The 11,263-nt window shown below is 38.1% G+C and overlaps 1 protein-coding gene across 1 annotated transcript in view; it reads right to left on the bottom strand.

Moving 5' to 3' along the window:
• The window catches only part of srbd1 (S1 RNA binding domain 1), a 64,132-nt gene extending 55,306 nt beyond the window's left edge, over nt 1-8,826 (bottom strand). Inside the window, exons 1-7 of the mRNA XM_008301896.1 lie at nt 8,629-8,826; nt 3,702-3,766; nt 2,531-2,993; nt 2,093-2,332; nt 1,085-1,251; nt 641-758; nt 355-493 (exon numbers count right to left, since the gene is read on the bottom strand). Of these exons, the coding sequence (XP_008300118.1) occupies nt 355-493; nt 641-758; nt 1,085-1,251; nt 2,093-2,332; nt 2,531-2,993; nt 3,702-3,766; nt 8,629-8,646 (1,210 nt within the window). The 5' untranslated portion in view covers nt 8,647-8,826. The remainder of the gene's footprint in view (nt 1-354; nt 494-640; nt 759-1,084; nt 1,252-2,092; nt 2,333-2,530; nt 2,994-3,701; nt 3,767-8,628) is intronic.
• Nucleotides 8,827-11,263: the final 2,437 nt, after the last annotated feature.

The following is an 11,263-nucleotide window of genomic DNA, read 5'->3' as shown; positions in this document are numbered from 1 at the left end:
GAGATGAGATGAGATGAGATGAGATGAGATGAGATGAGACTTAATTAATCCTGCAGTGGTCAAATTTGCAATGTTATAGCAGCAAAAGATAATGCAAACTTTTAGAAAATGTAATACAAAATCAATAAACAAATAAATACATATAAGTACTAGTTATAGAAAATATTGCGCATATCAGTATTTTGGTCAGTACTATTGTAAATACTTCAAAATCTGTCCACTATCAATCACTGGCATCAATAATATCTCAAGGCATTAATTAATTAAAAAATCTTTTCTTCATGAATTTGGTTCAAAAAAGTCAAAAGAATATTTTTATCTCATTGTGTGACTGTACATGTGTTTATCTCGTACCTTCAGTACCAGGTTTTATGTACACCCTCAGATCCAGAGAGTGTGGTGTTTCCATCAGAGAAGTTACGGCTGCTTCAAGCCCAAGTGCTTTGGCCCTGCGAGCTTTCGTCAGCTTGCTGCCTTTCTTGTAGGGAGAATACTGCAGGTAAACACAACACAAGCACTGGACTGAGATGACAGGTGAGGAGGTATGAGGAGCCTTTTCAGGTGTGAATAAATAATACTGCAACTCTCAAAGTGGACTTAAATAACAGACATTAGTTTTGCACAAAAATGTGATTCTGACCACATGATCCAGTTCATCAGCTGATTGGCAGCTCCTCAGATCTTGTTCCAGCTCAGCTGTCAAAACTCCGTCCTTTTTCAGGGTCTGGATCAGAGACTGGGTCTTCTTAGCCAGAGAACTTAAGCAAAACACAAATATACACAAAAAAGAAGCACAAATGACAACTGTCCAACACAAACACACACTTCAGTAATACACATGTAAAAGAATCACAAACACACAACTGATAGTGTTACATCCCTCAAAGCTTGAGCAATAGCACCACCTAGTGGCCAAAGTAAAACATGCTGTTTGTAAAACAAACTCCTGTTGAGCTGATGAGAGAAAGTATTTCATGGCTGCTGCTGTATCAGTAAATCTCTATGTGAATGTGTGAGAGTGTGGGTGGGTTATAAGGTGTATTAGTTTGTGTCTTTTGATTGAATTTGTGTTACATTTGCCTACCATAGTGCCTCATAAGTCATCTGGACGTCTCGGACAGCATCAGCATCCATGTGGTTGATCATCTCCTTGCGGTAACGCACCATGAACGGCACCGTGTTCTCCTCACGAAGCAGCGTGACGATATTTACGCACACCCATTGTTCCACACATGTCAGGGTGGACAGCAGCTGAGGGGAAGCACATACACACAGTACGTATGTATATATAATGTGCAAGTAGGGAGAAAGACAGCCAAAAAATGTACGCATAGACAGTATTTCTGTTTAAACTTTAGACATTAGTGTGTGCATAAACACATTGCGTCCTGTTTTCTCTCGAGTCTTTGGAATTAGCAATACAATACAATGCATAATGCTGGAGAAAGAAAAATGGTGTGTGCTCTCCATCGCATTCACTGTTGTATGAGAGTTTTAATATTTTGTCGTGTTTGTTCAGCTATAGGTCATCAACAATACACATATATACACTCATTAAAGGTGTCCAATGCCCCACATGCATGGTTGCTTGAGGCAGATATCTCAGTATGAAGAGATAACAACACGGAGCTGTAAATCTACTCTCATCCTTTGAATCCCATTGCACAGATGGAACCAAACTTTCCAAGGTAGTGATAATTTTGTTAAAGGGTACTGTAAGCATCAGCAGCTTATCAAAATGCACATTTTTGTGGGTTTTTTGTTTGTTTTTTTATTTGTCACACTGGCTAAAGTGTGAGGGTCATTAAACTTTTAGGATCATTTGCTACCTTTTGCAAACAGAGGTAGAAATGTGAACATAAAAAACTGAAGTATTTCCATTTGGCTAGCAAGCAGCCGTGACAGTTTCCTGGAGGCCCATTTGAATCTCCTTCAAACTGTTCATACATTTCAGCATTTGTGTGTCTGTCAGTCACCAGTCGGTCACTCAGTCAGTGAATGCCAGACTCTCTCATATGCTGAACTGTTTTCATCATCTCACAAAAATACTGACAATCATTGCAACACATAGAAGAAAAAAACCCCTGAATACCTCTGTCATGTCCCAGTTCATATTGAGCTCATTCCTGAGCGACTGTGCTTCTGATGAAGGCAAAGCAGTTGGTTTTCCCAGGCAGGCACCACTGGTCTTCTGTTTCTTTAGACAAGGCTCATCAAAAGTGAAATCCTCCTCCGGCGCTTCCTCTTTCTTCACTCCAAGGCCAGCTCGTGATGAGCCCTCACCTGTCCATATGTCTGCCTGGTGGGCTTCTGACACAATGAATGACACTCTCTATAAGGAAAAAAAAACAAGAAAGAGGAAAGAGATAGATAACAGATAAGAGGAAAAATTATAATATAGCAAAAAACAATACAGATCAGTGACCAGTCATTGACAAAACAGAGTTTTGCTGCAGAGAATACATGCCAGAGTATTGTAAATCAAAGAATCTCTGATATAGACTGTTACTAATATGACAATGAGCCTTACCTCTTCCTTCATTCTAATACTTGGCCCACTCTCTTCAGTCCTCTCTGGAAAGTCAGTTTGTGTTCCTCCTTTGTCTTCTTTAGCTTCATTTTCCACTTTTTTCCTCTTTGTTCCAGCCACCCCAGATGCACCAGAATCCTTCGGTCGTTTAGGGGCCTGTGTTTTTCGTTCTGCTGCAGTTTTGCGTGGTGCCCTTGGCTTAGGCTCTTTAGGCACTTTGGGAGCTTTAGGTTGTTTTGGGGCTTTTGGCTCTTTTGGGGGTTTTGGCTCTTTTGGGGGCTTTGGCTCTTTTGGAGCTTTTGGCTCTTTTGGGGCTTTTGGCTCTTTTGGGGCTTTTGGCTCTTTTGGTTTAGCAGTTCTCTTGGCAGCTGCAGGGGCTCTGGCAGTCTTGGCTTTTGTCTTTGGCTCCGGTGGCCCCCATTCGTCACTATCCTCATCACTACTCATTGTGTGGGCAAAAGACCTGATGGTAGGGTAGAGACAAAGTAAACCGCAAATCGTAATACTTGAGTAGAGCTTGGTTCTTTCTAGTAAATTCTGTATGTGTTTCCAGGTGTCTAATAGGGCTACATAATTCATCGATTTAAAATTGAAATTGTAGGCAGTTAGCAAATCAGCATGGCTGTAATTTAGGATACACAAGGTGTGGCTTTTAAATCATGAGACATATGCTGTAGTAAGTGTGATTTAATCTGATTAGATTTAAACTTTAAGGGGTTGTTTATGCCTATGAATCAATGCCTAGTGCTTGGTTCAGGCACCAACATAAGAGCTGTCTTGCTATTTACAGGTCACCGCTTGTGCATGTCTTATCCAGGGTTTTAGAAACTCATGCCATCTTCTTTGTGCGACAGCCACACTTGTGACGGCATCTCATGTGGTATCACACATATAAAACCTTTTACACAGTAAATATTGATCTGTACCTTCACCTCAAAAATGACAAATCAAATCGCAATTTGGTGTTTTCGCCCAATCGTTCAGCCACAGTGTCCCATTTGAATAATGTAACAGAGTGAGTATCATGGCAATCTGTCCCAGTGTTAAAGACCACTGAAAATAGTGAAAATGGATTCTAACCTGACCCCATCACTCTAAATTTGAATCATGTCTGCTTTGAATGAATGAATGAATGAATGAATGAATGAATGAATGAATGAAAATCACTTACAGATCAGAGTCCATGTCATTGTACTTGACAACCTTGGCAGTTGCTGCTCGGGGTTTTCGCATCATCTGTTCGAGAAAGCGAGTTAGCAAGAGTTACATAAAGCCTTACAGTGAACATTACATTATTTAGTCAATAACTGCTTTAATAATGAACGTACACATCGGGTCAGTGGCGAGGCGTTTGCGATAACAAGTGAAAGTGTTGATAGCCTACATTTAAGCTAGTTATTTGTCGTTACACAGCAAATTACGGCTAAACGAAGGGCATCAGCGTGTGATATGAGCCAGCTTTAGCACAAACATGACATTTACTGAAGCTGCCAAACTTGCAAAAGTTTGCTGGCTGTCACAACCGAGTTAGTAGGTTAGCTGGCGGTTTCAAATTTACCGCTTCACGATGACGCTAAGAAAGTTAGCCGGTTAACTGACACGACAGCGGGGCGTATTGATTCACAGCACCACATTCCCACACGGTACGAAGAGTAGATCGCTAGTTTTACCTTTAAACAGTTGAAAATGCTCCAAAATATTTGCGGGTATTCAGCTGAAATGAAGCTGAAAGTGCGCTTCCTGAAACAGAATCGGCTCAACCAATCAAAACGCTCAGAAGTCTTAAAGGGCCAGAGCCTTATTTTGGCTTCGTGTTTATTGGCAGATGGAAAGGTGCTTACCGCCACCTGATGTGTCGGAGTATACCGATTAGAGGCACTAAATTACCTCAATACTGACTAAATGAAAAGAAATGTAACAAAAATAAACAAAAACGAGAAATAAACATTTTTTTACATCCTGTTTCAACACATCATTGCACCATTGTGTGCATTTGTAATTCCACAAAGTGACCGTCTACCAAAACCTGAAAGATACAACACTGCTCATTAAAGTTCTTTATATACATTTACAGCTGCTTTTATCAATATCAAACGGCATAAACAAATAATCTCTTTTGTCTCTGTATTATTTTACCCACCCACACTTTTCTAAAGGTGCTAATCCAGTTCTATCTAATATAATCTAATTCTTTGCATGATTCTTTGCAGTGACGTCAAACTGACAAAAACAGAACTGTTCCAGCAACTTTAATGAAATTCATTAATTGGTAACAAGCAATCGAACTCAGTTTATTCAAATTAAGCGAACAAGTAAAAATTTGTGCCACTGTTTTAAGTTACATGTAAATTAATTAGTTTGATTCTCTCAAAGGAATTAATCATTTTTCATCCTTAACTGTAAGGAAAGTTAAACTTAAGGCTTAAATTTTTTTACAGCTTTACAAGTAAGCTCAATGTAAAACACTAAACACTCAGATGATATCAACATTACTTTGCCAGTCTAATTCGTCTAAATAATGTTTGCAACGTAAATGGTTATTGGAAACAGTAAACACTTTGGACTGGACTGTAGATGAACAGTAAAATGTAAACCTAGAAAAATAAATAATAAAATATACACCTTTTTTTTTATTTATTTTTTTTAAAATTTCAAGCTTTCACTCTGAAAATTAAAGAAGTTTTGAGACCATCCCAGCAGCCAACACAAAAAGATAGATAATTTTTGCTATTGTAATCTTCTTCATAACTACGACTTTATCTTTGATCACAGGCCAATTTTTTTTGGATTTACTGGAAATGTGAAGCTTTCCCACTAAACTTTCACTTCCCCTAATTGCTTCAGTTGTGTCTGGGCTTGTTGCTAATTTTGCTGATCAAATGTCAGATTCACACACAAATCACGATCAAATATCAACACAATGATTTTAACGTAAGACTTTGCTGTTTGTGTCTATTTTGTGAGAAGCAGGGTATTGTCCATTTATCAACATAAATTAGTCTTTTTCAAACTGTATGCAGATATAAAGAGAGACAAGATATGACAAAGATGATCTCTGAACAAAATGTGTTCATTTATTTCAAAAAATATATATCATTACTATTTACTGTAGCATAGTAGTAGCAGTTCTTTCATGGAAAATATTTGATAATGACATAAAACCTTGATGACTGTCTAATTATCGGGGGTTTCACTGGAGATTGTGAAACTCAAACAGTACAGACTGAGAATTGGTAAGTTAAAATAAAAAAAAACTGTCCATTTTCTGGGATTTTAGATGTCAGCATATGCACAATGAAGTTCCTCAACGCTTTACTACTTCTGGTATTTGAAAATCCAATTAACACTACGAGCTAAATACTGCTGACAATACCAAACAAAGACAACAACAAAAACAATACTTTATAAGGATGGTTTTGTATTTGCACTTTTTGATAGCAAAATTCCAGAGTGTGTTGCAATAAAACAAACGTCACATTAAAAAAAAACGAATTCAAACACATAAATTGGATCCTAAACATCAAATGTAAACGAGATGAAATAATTACATCCAGTCAGTGTTCTCTCTACAGCACATATTAATAACAATGTGCTTTATTAAATGCACAATCAGTGGTACAAGTATTCAGTATTAGTTTGGAAATCATTCTCAATATCATGTCATTATTGCTCAACAAATATTTCCTTCTTTTGTAGCTGTTTGATGATTGCTAAAGAGTTGTATAGGCTCTACCTGGTAACAGATGATGAGTCATCGCGAGCAGCCAATCAGAAATCCAGTTTGACAAAGAATCAGCCAGAGCTCAATCTGGTTGTTCGGATAGTGAATGTGGGTTTACCCTGCCACCTGATTTCAGTTCCTTTTTCTTTATATCAGCATAAAGGTAAAACCTCTCTGAATTCAGTCTTTATTATTGTCCTACTGCGTGGAACTTAACCTGAAAGAAGGTACTGTGTCTGTTTTATTGTGCTTGTGTGTGAGCGTCTGTGTGTTTTCTGCCAGAATGTGAACATCCTTCTGTTGAAACCAGTTTGTGATTGTTTTATGTGTGTGTTTTCAGGTGAAGATGTCTGACCCCGAGACCCAAACTCAGCCTCTGCTCAGGGCTTCAAGCCAGCAAGCAGCCCAGGGGTGAGGATTATGTGTCTTAATTTTATGTTTTTTTTTGTTGGATACAAACACCAGATGAAGCCAAAAAGCAGGTTCCTACAGAGTATGTACAAAGTACAAAGTGTTTATGAGGGGATTAAGTTTTAGGGACTTCCCTGATGTGTGTGGTGGCCATAGTTGGAAATGAAAGCAGTCAGTACAAGGGTTAGGAACGAAGTAGGTCAGTGGTGAGAACAGGAGCGGGAAAGGGAGTTTGGTCAATTAAATTATAATTATTATTATTTTTAATTTATTACATTCATTGAGTTAAAACAAAACAATTAAACGTGACTCCTAGCTCCTTTAGCCAAAGAAATAAATGTACAAAAAACTTTGATTACAAAAAGCTTCAACAACAACACAATAAACATCAAAATATTCAAAACAATAACAATAACATAAAATAGCTGTCCTTCAAAGCTGACAGTCACGTTTTACTTTAGATGCATTTTCTTTAATACTCTTTAAAAAAACAGTACATTTGACATGATTATTGACTTGTCTTTACAGTCAGACATAATTAACATCAACATAAAGGCTTTAATTGTTCTTTTAAATGTAAATATTGATTTTGATTCTTTGGTTTCTTTGTTCAGATCGTTCCATAAACTGATTCCTTTCACGCTTCGTCACTTTTGTTCTGAATCTGGGCTTTTCAAAGATCTCACTTCCTTTTAAGTCATGTTTACTTTCTCTTTTTTCAAATCTGTTCTGAATGTTTATCAGTCATGTTTTTTTTAAAAATGTGTTTTAAACATTGTTTGCAAAACACTACAGTCTACTAATTCATGAAATTTCAACTATTTTAACTTAATAAATAGCGGATTTGTTGCCTCTCTGTGTTGTTAAATTCAACTAAAGTCTGATGGGTGAGAAGAAACCACCACAGATTTTTTTTCACCCATTTTTCACAAACTGTAATAAGAAAAGTCAGATATTGTGTAAATTAAAGTGCTGCTTTTCACATATTTCTGACTGTATATTTTACAGCTTCCATTCATTTACATTTAAATTGATGAGCTGGCTTTTGAAAGATGATTGATTTCAGTGATGTATGATCCAACAGGTAGTACAGACTTTTTAGATCAGTCAGCACACAACAATATTGTTACCACATCAAATAGGATTGATGACCAATCTGTTGTAAGCTTTGGGAGTCTGATGATCATTATTTAGTTGGAAAACAAAAACTTTGTAACTCAAAAAAAATATGAACAGTAATACAAAGTGTACGTGGTAGTTAGTGAGATGCAGTAACATGTATTGTCTTTTACAAGGGCTTTAGTTTTACTAAAAGTCGATGGATGTCATTGAATTTTGCTGTATTTTATGTGTAAATACATCCGAATTCAACACGTTTACTATCAGTGTGTTGCAGAATGAGCCCGTCTGGTGACATCGATAAGAAATAAAAATAACTCGTTCCCACGCATCAGTAAATCGTGGCCACGAGTTATTAATGCATGGGAACGACAAAATGATCACACGGTGTTTCATCACAAGAGATCGGTGTAGTTCATTCCAAGGTTAAAATCAAATCAAATCAAATCAGAATGCTCCATGTTTCATGCAAGTCCGCCCGTTATCCAGCTGGTATGGCCGCACCATTGCTCCACAACTTCTCTTGTTTCTTCATATTAGTAATGCGAGGCCACAATTTAACTATGTGTTTCCCACACATTAATAACTCGTGGCCACGATTTACTAATGCGTGGGAACGAGTTATTTTTTATTTCTTATTGATGTCACCAGACGGGCTCCGTACACAATAGATCTGTTAGTTATTTGAGTTTAAAATGGAGTTTACATTATTTAAATTAATGGGAATTCCCAAAGCCAGCCATGAAGAAAAGGGAAATACAAGAAATTCCTAAACTTTCTCTCAGGTTTCTGCTTGGCAACAGCTGATGTCATTGCTCACTTGGTATGTGATGCTTACAGCACATACCTTGGTTCCTGTTTTCATAGAAGTCCCCCGAGCTGAGCCAACTAGAAATGTTCCTCATACTTCTGTTTGCCTCTTCTACCCTTCATCCCTGTCACATCAAAGAATCCAATCCACATGATGTCCTAGAAGTAGATATCAGTGTTTTAATCTGACAGTCACTAATAAGGAAGTCTTCCCCATCTTTCTCTTTTTGTTTTCCAATAGCAGCTCCACCCGAGCCTACAAGATCGCAGGCATCACCCTGTTGGCCTGTGTGCTGATTGTGGGCCAGGCCATGACCGCCTACTTCCTCCTCAGCCAGAGGAGCGACATCAAATCTCTGGAGGAGCAGAACAACAAGCTGCAGACGGTGATGACCAAGGGACGATCTGGTGAGGAGGCCAAGTTCGGTTCTCTTTAGGAGGGATGTACCAACACTGCTGACATTTAGCAGAACATCTCATGCTGTAAAGGAACAATAGGCTCCTACTGAGCAGCTAAATAAGAAAATAAGGAAGACAAATGTCAGGAAAGTCCCCTGAAACCCATGACGTCACTTGTATCTGTGATTAATCAGTGCTGATAACATAAAGTCATGTACTGATAGTTCTTCCACATAGTTTCTAAACCCCGTAAAGTAAACCAGTTTTGGTTCTCTCAGTAATCTGATGCTACTTTTCAAACTAAAGAATGAATAAAAAGACAAGCATTAATTCACTTCTTTAAAAAAAAAACACTCAAATATTTGTCCTTGATGAATCATGCACCTCCTCATCGTGGACACTGTAGTCTTCTTTGACTTTAAATGTTATCCAAGCTTCCAGTTATCTATGTTGGATGTCATTTCAGTTTGTTTTACCTCTAACATGCACTATTTCTCTTTATACCTGCAGCCTCTGTGCCCCTGCGGATGCACATGCCCATGAACACCCTGACTGCGCTGGCAGACGACGCTTCAGATGAGGTAAAAAAAAAAAGTCCCACACTTGGCTTTATACGGACTTTTGTTTTGTTTTTTTTGTTATTCACACAAACTAAACAAGGATCACCTCAATTCATTTCATAACGCAGGATCTGGAAAAGAGAACTTCCAGTTCTCTGTGATGGATCTCTATTGCAGTTTTTGTTGCTTGTCATCCAGCACATGTACAGATTCCTGGAAAAATCTCATCATTCCAGTTGTTTTATCAGTCAGGCTGTAGTTACAATGACATATTGTGTATTATTTGGACTTAATTCTGTCATATTCTTGTGCAATCCACTGATTTCTGTGTGTTCTGTTGTTTGCTAGCAGACGGCTGGCACCGACACCCCAAAAAAAGTTGGTACGTTCTATATATTTACTGTCTTTGCATGTGTATGTATACTGTGTATGAATTCAACTTTTTTATGCACATTTGAAAATAAAAGCTGCGATTACATTTATGCATATTCATCTGCCCTCGTCTCCTCTGCGCCCCTCTTGCAGACCCGTCTCAAGCCACCAACTGCCAGCTGGAGGCTCTGGGTCTGAAGCCTGTGCAGGTTCCAGGTTTCCGCCCCACCTGCGACGAGCGCGGCCTCTACAAGACCCGGCAGTGCTACATGATGCAGTGCTGGTGCGTGGACCCAGTCAGCGGGCAGCAGGTCCCGTGTGCCGAGAAGCAGCCGGCTGCCTCCGTCTTCTCTGGTGAGACAAGACAACTGGTCGTGAAGTTGGTTTGAAAGGAGTCATGTCAGCGCTGTGTGCAGTTTGGAAACACTGTTTTTATGTTGTTCAGTCAATGCATGTTGCAGGTTAAATCCAAAACCTGCATTTGAGTCAAGTTTTATGTGACCAATCAGTATGATTTCAGTTCTGTTAGGCTTTAATGGTCATTTTCAACTAAGAGATTATTTTGTAGTTTTGCTTTTGATGCTTTAAAAGATTTTTGGTTTCACTTTATGTATTCGGATGCAGGTCTGGACTCACATGCACATTTCAAATATTATTATTTTTAAGATACTGATTATTTTGAACAGTGTCACTAACAATCAAACGATCTTTGCAGGTGGCATGAGCGAGCTGCTGACCGTGCCTGATGTCACTGAGTAAAACAGTGGTGAGTAAATGTATAGTATTCCTCTATAAGCACTACTGACTGCTTTCATTTTCATTTATTTAATAGTATATTTATTTAAATAATAATAGTCCAATTGGATGCATATTTCAGACATTGAACTTTAAATACTTGCGGGTGGGATCTTGTTTTGTATACACTGTGCTGATAAAACTACAAATCGAGTGGATTCTTTATTTAATCATGTTTTCTGTTTCTTAGGCGACCTGCAGCAGATTCATTCTGTTCCAGAAACCAACATCAGTTCAGCTCCTATTACGTCAGAACTTTGCCAACTTCTAATCATTACATCTGCAGTACTTAATAAGCTGTTGGGTTTTTAGAAAACCGTTGATCAGTTTCCAAATGATAATCTCTTCTCTGCTTGCTATCATCTGAACCAGTTAGTCGGAGCTCATCTGCAGTCAATATTCTATAAACAGCAGAGCCTTTTAACTTTAACTGATTATTAAATAGACATGAAAGGTTAAGGGTTGTATTTTTCTGTGGTGTGCAGATTTAAATGTAATTTTAGTCTAAATTTACCCCATGTCATTTTGAGAAGAACAATGCACTTC

The sequence above is a fragment of the Stegastes partitus genome, unplaced genomic scaffold (assembly GCF_000690725.1).
Source record: "Stegastes partitus isolate 25-593 unplaced genomic scaffold, Stegastes_partitus-1.0.2 Scaffold1727, whole genome shotgun sequence".
Lineage (NCBI taxonomy): Eukaryota > Metazoa > Chordata > Actinopteri > Pomacentridae > Stegastes > Stegastes partitus.
The sequence above is the reverse complement of the archived record's forward strand: the minus strand, read 5'-3'. Positions and strand labels throughout refer to the sequence as shown.